At 35.2% G+C, this 13,493-nt stretch overlaps 1 protein-coding gene across 1 annotated transcript; it reads right to left on the reverse strand.

Moving 5' to 3' along the window:
- Positions 1 to 841: 841 nt before the first annotated feature.
- Positions 842 to 12,111, reverse strand: LOC132045942 (ribonuclease 3-like protein 3). The gene is made up of 3 exons (XM_059436510.1): positions 11,523 to 12,111; positions 2,177 to 2,323; positions 842 to 1,268 (listed from the first exon to the last, which is right to left on the reverse strand). The coding sequence occupies exons 1-3, from the start codon at positions 11,934 to 11,936 to the stop codon at positions 969 to 971; spliced, it is 861 nt and encodes a 286-aa protein (XP_059292493.1). The 5' UTR covers positions 11,937 to 12,111; the 3' UTR covers positions 842 to 968.
- Between the last annotated feature and the right edge of the window lie 1,382 nt (positions 12,112 to 13,493).

The raw sequence follows: 13,493 nt of genomic DNA on the forward strand, positions 1-13,493 counted from the left end.
CACATTTTAAGGACCTAAGAGCTTATGAAAATTTTAGGCTCGCTATAATATAGCTCAAACATAACTTTTCAGATTATGTGGTCCAAAATTCTTTAGTTCTTGTAGTGTATTTGCAACAGAAATTTGAAGGGCTTAACTGTTATGTCAAAAAGAGGCAAACCAGAAAATAGAGAAAATAAAGAACACCAAACGTCGAAAATTCCCCAAATCGAAGGTAATAACCATAAGATCACAGAGATACAAAAGCATCCACTATAACAATAAGAGGGTTACAAAGTTCTCCGAAATGGCTAAACAACAAGTGCCAAATATGGAGAAACAATAGCAACAAGAGTGAAAACAAATCGAGATAAATAACCTAGAAGAGAGCTGCTGCGCAGCCCTCGAAATCTGATGGTGCAGATCTCCAAATTCAATCTTCACAATGAAAATTATAGACCAAGATGTTAGGAGCACTCAATCAAAATTTCAGCCTGATTCAATAGTGAACGAATCAACAAACGTGATTTGAAAGTGGCTGGTCGGAGAGAAAAACTGTAGCAAAAGAACCCTTTTTTCTTCTTCATGGTGTATGGTCTCTCAAAAACCATTCTTGTGTGCAAAAGTCTTTCAAAGACTAATAACAATGAGCATATAACAATTCTCAAAGTTGCTCTAATAAAAGTATTTATAATGAGCGGTGCTTTCTCTTAAAGCCAAAACCAACTCTAAAATAAAAATAAAAATTTAATTCCAAATAGGATTGGAAACTGAAAGAGAATAGAATCAGGCCATTAGGCCATTGACTGGAAACATGTGTATCTATCCAACATTCAGAGCTTACGAAGTTTACATCACCACATTATAGTTCAAACATAACTTTTAATATATATGTTTCAAAATTCCATAATCTTGCAATGTATTTTACTAAGTGATACCACACATTTTCTAAATGAGACGAGATAGATACAATTTAGCAGAACTAACAGTTAGTTTTGAGCTTCATTACAAGCACAATTATCAGAAGTGGTTTCCCCGATCGAGTTTTTGACAATTTCGCAATGTGCATTATGTGCTGCCCTATTTATGGCAACTAATTTCTTGCTACTAAATTTTCCCTTCCCGGCAAATTTACCATCAACAAAAACTTCAACTTCTCCTGTTTTTTTCCATGTATCAATAAATTCAATATTCCATCCATTTTTTTGGCAGATTTCATAGAATCTCGTTACTGGATGAGTCTCTAGATTTGCTGGAGTGATCAGAGGTTGCAACAAACCTTCTACCACCTGTCCAAAGTAATAACTTGTCAAAATAAGTTTTCTTCTATACACACATGAGCATATTTAAAATCTAAAGTTAATAGGTGGTGTACGTAGTCACAGTATTCACTATTTTTTCTGTCTCAATTTACGTGAAGGAATTCAATTTATGAGAGTAAAAACACTTACTTTTGAAATGAAATCAGGTATATACAGATTCTTCAAAAAAAATTAATTTTTTTTAATATATTTGAAAACTACACCAAAAAGTAATACAAGTCAACATAGCTAATGATTCAAAATATTTTAAAAAATTATAGTAAAAAAAACTATTTGACTTCCCTAACAATAAGATCTTCACATAAAATGAGACGAATGAACTAATATTTTTGTGACCGTCTTCGTGTATATGTATGTGTATCATAGTTTTCAAAGGCGACAAAAGTCCATGTGAATTGAAAGCAAATGCGAGAAGCGAATGGCAACCAACTTCTTTAAAGTAAAGCGCACAAACTATATTGCCCCTAGCCATACAGTTAGGGGTCGTTTGATAGTTGGTTAGGAGCTAAGTTATTCATGTATTAAATCCTGCATAAGTAATACCATGTCAGGTAGGATTCTTTTGCTATGTATAAAATTCAACACACCTAATATAGTAATTGGTTTGCAATTTAGGAACCCGCATAACTAATATAGTACACGTATAAGTTATGAGGGAATATATGTAATATTTTATGCAAGATAGAAGATGGAATAACCGAATTCTGCATAAAATAATACTAAGATTCCCTCATAACTAACTTGTATTATTAATACTTGCATAACTTTCACCAACTACCAAACGACCCCTTAATCTGCAAATAAACGTGAACATGCAAAGTGAAGCACTAAAGCACTTGTGGGCGAAATTTAATTAAAAAAAAACAATAAAGCACCTGCCAAGTCGTTTCCATGGAGAAATTGGAGTCAATATAAATGGCCCCAATGAGAGATTCAACTACATCAGCTAGCACCTTTGGGGGATCAATAAGACCACCTGAATGCAAAGGGTACTCAAGAGTTCCATCTTTGAATTCTTCAACCTGAAGAAACAACAAGCTTGTTATCAAAACTATATATATCAACCACTAGTTTGTTTTTATTTTTTTTATTTTTATTTATTTATAATATTAACCACTAGTTGATGTACAATTTCAGCAGCGAATATATTCACATTTACTTCATAAAAAAATGTAGTTAGTTCAATGGTACAGATGAGTCATGACACTAATTTACGCCTTCTGACTTTAAAAAATGAATGAATTCAACACATCATTTAGCAATATGAAGTCGCAGGTTATTCTTTTGATTAATAAATAAGGTAGGGTAGGAGTTTATGCCAAATCCTCCATCAATCAGGACTTGTACCTGGTTGCTTGGAATTTTTTTTTTTTTTTTTTTTTTTAAAAGTGATAGATACTATATCAAGATTTTAAGTTTATGAATTCCTACATTAGTCCTAAATTAATATACAATATTAACCGAATCAATGAACTGGCCTCGATCCACCCCTGGTTGTATATTGAAGGAAGTGAATTGAGAATGTGTTGAATGAGAGGGGACAGTTGTGATATTAATTTAGTGAGTCGTAGAGGTTATATTAGTAAAAAGCTAGGGTAATGGATGAGGACATCATTTTATAATGGGAAAAGGGTCAAAAATATCCCTCTACTTTGGAAAAGGGGTTAAAAATATCTTCCGTTACAAATTTGGGTAAAAAATATCCATCCAATTATTAAAGTTTTCAAATATACCCCGCTCTTAACAGAAATCCCACCCCAAGATAACGATTTCATTTTTTTAAACCCAACCCAACTAAATAATAACCCATACGATCCCCTTGTTCCCCCAATTTCTCTCAAACGTATTCCACTTCCCTTCTCTCTATTCAGCTTCCTTTTCTAGGAAACTTATTCTGTTTTAGTATGTAAATCAGCGTGCTAATTAAGACAACAAATGAAGTTTTAAACTTGGCAACTTCTACTACAAAGCCTTTCCTATCAGATCAAAGAATTGATAAAGAGTTCAGTAGCATGCTTGCTCTACTGGATTAAAAAGGAGAATAGAATTAGTTGTTAGTTGTTGGTGTAGTATCCATTAGTGACCAGTAGTTACTTATAATACTATAGAATTTTTATCTGTTCTTGTAATATAGACAGTTTTAATCAGTTGTATGATGTTAAATATATAAGTAGAATGGAAAATAGTGCCATCAATAAACTCGTGTAAAGAACAATTCATAAATCCCTCCGATCCCACATAAGGTTTATCCTAAAACAACTTTCTTCCTGCTACTTGTTTCCTAGAGAAGGAAGCTGAATAGAGAGAAGGGAAAAAGTGGAATATGTTAGAGAAATTGGGGGAATAAGGGGATTGTATGGGTTATTATTTAGTTGGGTCAGCTTTAAAAAATGAAATCTGGTTATTTTGAGGGATTTGGGGATATCCGTTAAGAGAAGGACATATTTGAAAACTTTAATAACGGAAAGGATATTTTTTACCCCAATTCGTAATAAAAGATATTTTTAGCCCTTTTTATAAAGTAGAAGGATATTTTTGACTATTTTCCCCTTTATAATTGTGTCATAAAGGCAATTACAGTTGGCAAAGTTCATTATGTTTCTCACAAGAGTCATCCAGGAAGTTTTTCACTCTAGCAGTTTTTTTTTTTTCTTAAAGTTCTTATAGTTCTTCAATTTCTTAAATAGAGGGGGACATAAGACCTACCTCCTTAATGGTTTTAGGACAAGAGCAAACCTATCCTATGAAATTTGATGATCCATCTTCGAGAATGCATTATGATAAGTTAATGCATTTTCTGTAATAACACTATCAAGGAGGATCAAATTGCCAAGTAGCATTCTTCTTAACTCTCCTCCGAAAAGAAGGGAAGTCCAATTTATTCATCCCAGGGGACCTCTAGTAACTTTTGGCAGGTCACATTCTTGCAAAAAAATTATTGGAACCGATTTTGAGCAAGATTTTAGAGAGTCCGCGACTTCATTTGCTTCCCTATAACAGTGCTTGAAGGTGATGTTCCTCTGTAGAGCTTTGGTCTGAATTTCTTCAATTGTGTCTTGGAGCTTCCAAGGAGGTCTGATGATGCCATTGATCATTTGGACCACTATCATGGAGTCTAGTTCCACTTCTAAGGCTTCAAAGTGATGGTTGACACACCAAGAAATGCCTATTAAAACAGCCTTTGCTTCACTATAGTTGTTATTGCAGAATTGAATAGGATATGAGAATGCCATAATCATATTTCCTTCTCTAACAATACCCCCGGCTCGCTTTGTTATGATTCTTCATGTAACTTCCATCCGTGTTGAGCTTCCAAGCGTTGCCTCTTGGTTTGATCCATTTGATCATTTTGCTTGTGATCACCGCCTTGGACAAACTTTGCTCCAATTCCAGGTGTAGTCTATAAATTTGAATTTTTTTCCGAAGGCCACCTTGAGATTGAAAACAAATATTAGAGGTAGTGATCTTTTTATTCTCAAACTTTTCGGTGCATCTCGCTAAAATTTCCAAATTTCCCACAAACTATCAACAAATTTGTGAACAATGTTTCTCGGTTGTTGCCTCCACCTTTCGCCAAATGATTGTTCGGTGATCATGGTCCAAGTTTGCTTGGCCAATTCACTAGCTGCAAATACATGATCTCCTGTTTCAAGACAAGCTACCCTGCAACAACAACAACTAGGACCCTTGTTAATGTTAAATCTTGACAGAGATGCATCAAGCGAAAGATTATTCATGAGAAGCTTCCACATAAAGAAAGAAATCTTGAAAGGAATTTCCTTGATCCAGATATAGTTATAAATGGGAGCAGCCATGCCTTTGTTTCTAAGGAACTCAAAGGCTGTTGAACAGGTAAAAAGACCATTAGTGCTTAACTTCCAAATAGCTTCATCTTTTTGTCCTTCCTGTCCTATTGGAATACTTGTTAAGTTCAAAATATATATGAATTGTTTCACTTTTACATTGCTAGGTTTGGGGATTGGGTTAACCATCTGATAAAGGGACCCTTGCATAGTCCAATCATCCCACCAGAAAAATACATTACCAGAATTGATCTTCCAATTAATGTTGGCGTCCATTTTGGCGTGTGTAGAGATCTTTGTTGCAGAATCTTTAATATGACTTTGGACAATTCAAAGAAGGTTCGCTCCTCCTCCACCATCTTTTAGCCGCAAAGGTATGACGTATATCCAACCGGACTTTTGAAGCCAAGTCCACCCTCTTTAAAAGAGGAAAGTTTATGTTTTCCCATCCATTTTTACCATTTTTTTCTCCCCAAAAAAATTAGCAAATTGCATTTCAATTTCATAAAAGTAGTAACAGGAGGCATAATAGCAGCAAAAAACAAGAAGAGCCCCGAGATGAAGAACGTGTTTAAACGGCCTTTACCTCCAGGTGATAGGAATCTGCCTTGCCATCCTGCAATCTTATTGAGAATCTTTTTGGAAATATTAGAGAAATAATAAATTCTTTTTCTACCACAGTATATGGGGCAGCCTAGATAATTAAAGGGGAAAGTGGATTGTTTATCCATTTTTTAGTTATAAAGCATCTGTTTTAATGAGTAAGAAAAAGTTTTGTCAATGTTGATCTCTTGTCCGAAGCCTTTTGATACAAATTAGAGAGAAGGGCATAACTAAGATGATTAATCTGAGGACCCTTTTTATGCATTGAGAAACCAGAAAATCTATCATTATGATAAAGATAATTCAAGGCTCTAGAGAGAGTCTCAGCAGCAATAATAAAGAGAGCAGGGGATAAAGGGTCACCTTGTTTTAATCCTCGAGAGGATTTAAAGAAACCATATCTAGTACCATTGATGATCACTGAGTACCAGTTGTTAGAAATCAATCTATAAACCAATTTGATAAACATCTCATCAAATCCCATCTTCCTAAGGACATAGATCAAAAAATTCCAGGAAAGTTTATCATATGCTTTAGACATATCAAGTTTGAAAACAACATTGCAACTATTGGATTTGGACCTGATTCCGTGAATTATCTCCTGTGTTAGCAGGGCCGCCTACCTTTAACAAAACCTGACTGGTTATCAGATATAATCTTAGGGAGAATGCTGCTGATTCTTAAAGCAAGGATTTTTGACAAAATTTTGTTTGAAAAATTGCTGAGACTAATTGGTCTTAATTTTGAAAAGCAATCAGGAGAAGTAACTTTGGGGATAAGTGTTAAACAAGAATGAGTGTAAAACTTAGTGAGTTCAGCTCCATGAAAGAAAGAAAGCACAAAAGATACTACCTCAACTTTGATAATGTTCCAACTATGTTGGAAAAAAAGGCCATTGTACCCAATCGGATCCATAGAATCAATAGCCATTTTGATTTCCTCTGTAGTTGGAATCTTTGTCAACATAATGTTATCCTCATCATTGATCAGGTTATCACAGTGTATAACAAAATCCAGGTTCTCCTCCCTTGTATTTCCAGTGAACATCTGACTAAAATACTCAATAGCAGCCTCAGAGATGTTAGTATTTCCTTCTACCCATTGACCATGCTGATCTTTAATCTTGTGTATATGAGCTTTTCTCCCTCTGGCCCTGATAGTACTATGAAAGTACTTAGTATTGGAGTCTCCATCCTCAGCCCATTTCAGTCTAGCTTTCTGTCTGAGGATAGAGTCTTCCATCTTCAACCATCTAATGTATTCAGCCTTGGATCTGTTGAGGTGCTCTCTATCACTGTCAGAGTCTGAAGCTAAATAAGCAGTTTCAGCAGCTGCTACATCTTTTTGTGTCTTTGACTCTCTTGAACACATCTCCGATCCCTTCTCTAGACCATTTACTTAACTCCTTAGCAAGAATTTTAAGCTTTTGATGTAACCTCCACATAGTATTACCATATATCTCAGTTTCCCATACTGTTTTAACCAAGGAAAGATAATCTTCCTGGTCCGTCCGTAAATTGAGAAACTTAAAATATTTGGTCGCTCGATGATAACTTAAGAGTAAATTGTGATCCGATCCAGTCTTAGAAAGATGTTCCACCGTAGTGTTTGGAAATTTACTGGCCCATTCCTCATTCTGCATAAGCCTGTCCAGCCTCATATGAATTCTGTTAGCTCCTCCTCTCCCATTACACCAAGTGTGGACATTTCCTACAAAACCAGAGTCGGTCATACCACAATCATCCATACAGTTAATAAAATCTAGACAGTTACGTAATCTAAAAGGAACACCCCCTTTTTTCTCTTCGGCTTCCATAATGGAATTAAAATCCCCACCGATGATCCATGGACCATCAATGATGGAATTTAAATCTCTTAGTTTCTGCCAAAGGTATCTTCTTTTGTTTGCTTTGGATCTAGCATGACGAGTGAAAAAGTTAGCTTTTAAAGTAATTTGTTGCCTACTTTTAGAAATCACAGAACAAACAATGTTAGAATTCCAAAAAATCCAAACTTTACTATGAGAATTTGAGATGGCATGGTCAAATCCAAGCCTTCTCCTAAACTTATCAATTTCGTTACTCTTTAGGAAAGGTTCCTGTAAAGCAACAAAATTAATTCTATACAGTCTGACTAACTGAGTTAGTCTTTCAAGAGCCCCTTGGGAGGTGATCCCCCTAATATTCCATATTATGAACTTAATCATAAAGAAATTTTAGAGGGAGGAACCACATTTTATTTGTTCTTTATCTTCAAGGAAAGTTATATTGCTTTCCTTTCTTACCTTTTTACCTTTTCTATGTTCGTTACCTCTGAGAAAGACCTTGCTTCCGAACTACTTGACGATTCTGTGTAATGGGGTCCTTTATGTCTTTAGGGAACGGGGAAAAAAACTTCCATTAAGCTATCAATGATTTGCTCGTTTTCTTCTTTCCGTGGCATATTGTTCGGGAAATATGATACACTTTCTATTTGATCTTCACTAGTGTCATAACAATAGTCATGTTCAGAGTTATTTTCAATATCCGGGCCATGTCTGTTTTGGATTATAGGTGGTATGAATTCAAGTCTACCCAAGTCCAATACCACCTTTTCATTTTAGGAGACATATGATCAGGTTTAACTCCCTTAGAACTGCTACCCTGACTACCAATGATTATATTATTCTTGTCTTTCTGGTTGGCCTCCACATTGTCCCAACAAAATTCTGGTGACTTAGGATTATCAAGTTTATCCAGTACCTCTCTAGTAGTTACTTGCTTTGGTTTTTGTTTAACCCAAAGCATATTCTTTGGGAAAGTACGGGTACTTTCTTTTTCTTCTTTTTTGGCTTCTTTTTTCCGACTTTTTAGCACCCGCACTCTTGCCATGTCGTTCGCATTCTCTTTATTTAACCGCCGATTCTCTTGAATCACTTGAATCGAATATTCATCACTGCTCCCGTGGTGCATTATGTTGTTGTATCTGTGCATTATTATCCTGCTTTCCTTGGACTCGATCTTGTGGTCTATTTTGTTGGTCTTTTTGTGACTCAACCTGTTTGGTATTCTTGCCTTGTTCGTAAGCCTGTGATTGTTTATTATTGCCCTGCAAATCTGGTCCTTTCTTTGTATGAACATTTCCATTATTTTGCTCTTTATGTTGTCCATCTCCCTTGTTATTAGCTTTGGCATTCCAAGTGTTATTCTGTCTTGTACTAATCTTCTTGTTCTTCTTCCTAGTGACTTGAGTAAATCCATCTTTATCGACATTACCCTTTATCACCTTAGAAGTGCTTGGAAATGTTGTTTCCATTGTTAAAAACGTGTTCCGCTTTGTTGCTTTGTTCTCGTTCTTCCCCATCCTTTTCCTGCTGTACTCCTTGTTCCCTTTCCTTATTTTGATTTTGCTGCACTACTTCTGTAGCAACCATCTTTCCTTCATGTACTATGGCTTTTTTCCTAGCCACTACTTTGCATTTGGTGTGATCATGTAATCTACAGGTTCTGCAAAAAGCCGGGACTCCTTCATATTCAAGCTTTTGATAATACCCTTTCAAACCAACCCCTTTTCCTTCTAAACCAATAAAAATAGTATTTGGCAGATTCTTTTCCAAGTCTACTTCAACTCTTACTTTTGCTAGATTTGGCCGTGTTCTTAAAGTAGTAGCAATGTCTTCTTTCAAAGGGGTTCCTACTTGTACCAATATTTGTCTAAGATAATTCCAATTGTACAAGTGGTACTTTAGTTGGGAAGTAAAACCCAAATTGGGGCTAAAGAAGAGAAGAGACCACTTAAACATTCTCATCAAAGCATTAGTAGAAATAAATCTTCTAAAGTAAACATCATTTAGGTCTGCTTCATTATCGAAGTCAAGGAAAACATGACGATAATCATACACACCTATATTGACAGTACCATTGAGTGGAATCTGCTCACGAAATTTTGCCCTTATAACGTCGATTTGAGGTCTACCGAAGGTGTATTTTCCCACTAACGTCCATTTGCATCCTTCTGACATTACTCCATAATAATCCTCTGCATCAAAGATCACCGCCGGAGTGCCGTTGTGTGAAGTTTGCCTTGCCACTACAGTGTTGCTAGCGGTAGGGATAATTGGAGGAGGGCGGCCTACAATTGCTCCCTTATAGTTGTTCTTTGTAAGATCTGCCACCATAGAGGTGGTTGCCGCTGTTGTAGGGTCTTTAGGCTGAGTGATACGCGCCGGAATTTCGACCACCGGAGTGGACATGAGGAGGCGCGTGTAGTTAACTCGCTTCTTTAATTTGCTACCGTTGTGACTCAACAGCTATAATGTACGGAGAGAGAAAGTTTTTTGATTTTTGATAAACAAACTTTACTCTAGCAGTTCAAAACAGCGTTAAGTGGATTACTAATACATGCACCACTGGGATTAAACACATCTGAGGTCATTAAAGTTTAACCCAACCAGGCACCAGCTGTTAGTGAAAAAATATGCAAGAGTTTTTTTCCCTTGCAGCTACCTAGTTTTTTCCTATCAGTTCTTTCATATATGTGGACCTGATCAATAACTAGAATATAAAAGATTACCATCATTTTCATAACTTGTTTGGCCAATATTTCAAAATATACTCATTTTGAAAGTATTGTTTATCAGAAGTGTTTTTGAAAAAAGTACATTTTGGAGAATACCAATTTGTGTTTGGCTAATCAATAGGACAAACGCTTTTATTAATAGTAGGACAGCAATTTGTGATTGACAAAGATACCAAAAGTGTTTCTAAGAAAAAAACTACTTTTCATCCTTTGAAAACAACTTCTTTTACTACTCCCTCCGTTCAATTTTTTTTTAATTTTTTTATGACATTTTAACGGAATATTATGCGATTCTTCTCGCAAACCACACGGGGAGAGATAACCCAATAGGCAAAGCCCAAAGACAAATCCCCGTTGTAGGCGGGGGTTTAATCTATTATGAAACCCCATGCTTAACCAAAACTTTTAACGTTTCGCTTCTCGAGAGTCAAACTGTATAAACTTTGACCAACATTTTAAAATGTATTTTGTCTTCATATTAATATGAGAAGAATTGGAACTTATAGTATTTTTCGTATAGTTTCCGAACATGTATTTTAGTTTTAAAATATTGAAATAAGCTAGTTTAATTTAGGTCCAAAAAAATTAGTCAAATTGACTCTCAAGAAGCGAAACGTGACAAATAAAAGTGGACTCAGGGACTAGTTTCTAACACTTATTTTTCTTAAAAACTTGGTCAAACATCACACTCTTTAAAATAACATTTTGGGCTTCTCAAAAGCACTACTAGACAGACTATTAGTCTATGGACTTCTTGGAAACCAATGCCAAAAGAAACTCTAAAAATGTTTACAGGATTATGTCCCAAAATATCAAGATTTTGTAGAAACCGGACGTCAATCACAAAGTCTATCATCAACCTCAAATCAATTTTCAAAATTTATGCCACCTTAGTAACTCATTGATAGAACTGTTACCTGACAAACAAAAGCTATAACTAATACGGAGTGTTCAATTTTCAACAGCCTCTCCACCCAGAAAAGTAAATAAAAGTTACCTTTTGATCCGTCACGCAAACATAATGCATTTAACAACATTTTTTACAATTAAAAATATGGTAGAGGGAATTTCTTAAAAATCAAATATTTTCATCACTAAGTAATAGGTCAACTACGCACCTGCCCAGCCTTAATTTTCGACTTATTCCTAATTTCTGTTTTGGCTTTTTCAAAATTTTGAAACGAATATTAAAGAGCAACACACCAAAATAAAACAAAGTAAACAAATAAAACAACCATTAAATATTCTTGTCACTTACTTGTCCCTTAAGTAGAGGTTTCTTGTGCCGTAAGTACTTATGGAAGTCATATTTGATGGCAACCCTAGCAAGTTTTTCTGTATCAACGTTGGCCGCTCGCAGCTTCGTCAAGTTCCCCGGAGGCAAATCAGGGTGTAAAAAATAATGTTCTTTTGCTATCAACAAATTTAGCACCGAGTCGCCCATGTATTCAAGCCTTTCGTATGATTCACACTTCTCTTTGAACGAAGGATGTGTAAAAGCTTGATGTAACAAACTAGGGTTCTTGAATTTGTACCCTATAATCTCTTGTAATTCTTCCACATATTTCTCCCATTCAAGAGTTTCCTCGATTTTTTCAGCATGATGAAGTTTAGAACAGGGTTGTATTTCCATTGACCTGAGGAGACAATCCAAATGGTAGTCAGTGTCCATTATTTGATTGAGCACAATATGATCTGCTAGTCACGTTGTTTTTGAATGGCTATATCACATGTATCAAGAGGAGGAAGGTTTCAATAGAGATGGTTGTATATAATGTTATATTGAAAGGTAATAATGACATGGAGTAGGCACAGTTGATATAGATATTAACTATTTGATCAGAACAAGGAAGAACTTTTTAAAAGTAATGTTGTTGACAAAATAGCTAGTACAGCCGATAAGAAGATGTTGATGGCGTGTAGATTGATGCTTTAGGGTTTTCTATTTTAGGAAAAAACAATTTGATTCTTTCCAACTATTGTATGATGTGTTTTGAGGTGGACCAAGAAAGTAGAAACAATAATTAAAGATATATACTGTAAATGCTATGATCTTCTTATTTATTACGTATTTGTTCCTAATTTGTAGATTGACCATATATGAAGTTTGGTTAAAAAACAGAATAAAATCTGGCAAAAGGTCTTTGCTTCTAGGAAGGACCTTAAAAAATGTAGTATTAATTTATTTGTGGATTTTAAAATTCAATAGCTTAGCCACTCAAGAGCAAGAAAAATGGTCTTTTCATTATCATATAATTATAGTATGACTAAAAACTAATATATATAGGAGATTCGGTTTTAGAGTTGGGAAAAGGCATAAGTACAACCCCCCTCCCGCACCCCTCCAACTTGAATTTTCAACTACACACCTAATCTTTGTGGGTCCTATTACCCCTCTTGAACATTTTAAAAATGGAATAAACACACCCTTGGGTGTTGTGACAGCATAGAGAGAGTGTTCACTCTCTTGGAGGAGCGAAATAAAAAAAATAAAAAACGTAAAGTTTTAAAAAAAATAGAAAAATATCGTTTTTTAATTGGACACTTTATGTTAGCTGACTACTTGGCCAACATGGGAGATAGCACAAGACAAAATTCTTTCTTCACACAGAATTTAAATCTCCCTCAGAGAATTGAAAACTGTATGAAGAATGACATCAAAATAGTTACTAGCTTCAGGTTTAGAGCTCAGAAAAAGAACTTTTCTTTTGATCAGGGTAGAAACTAATATGTTTAGGATGTTTTGCTTCCTTTGGACTATGTCTAGTAACCATTTTGTAAAGGAGGAGTCATCTGTCAATCTCTCTAGGCTTGGTCTTGCATTTTGCTCTATGGCTAATACTATTTCAATTGTTGTATTGGAGGCAAAGTTTTATATCCTTCTCCATATCTTAACTCTTTATGGAATATACAGGTAGGGGTCTAGGCCTTACCCCATACCGTTAAGGTGGACTTTGGATAAAACAAGTACCAAAGCCAAAAATCAGCCAAACCAACATCGCATAATAAAGATATCATAGCAGCAACTCAAATCACATTTTTCAGTCGTGATTTCAACCAAACTAGTAAATAACACATATTTCAGTCGGAATTTCAACCGTATAAAACAACAAAAATAAGAAAGACGACGAATAACATTTTTTGACTAAAATCAGTAAAAAAAAAAAAAAAGTCGAAGAGAAATGGGAAGTGATTTTACCTTATTTTGAGCAACGAAATGGGTCCAAGA

The sequence above is a fragment of the Lycium ferocissimum genome, unplaced genomic scaffold (genome assembly GCF_029784015.1).
Source record: "Lycium ferocissimum isolate CSIRO_LF1 unplaced genomic scaffold, AGI_CSIRO_Lferr_CH_V1 ctg8670, whole genome shotgun sequence".
Classification (NCBI taxonomy): domain Eukaryota; kingdom Viridiplantae; phylum Streptophyta; class Magnoliopsida; order Solanales; family Solanaceae; genus Lycium; species Lycium ferocissimum.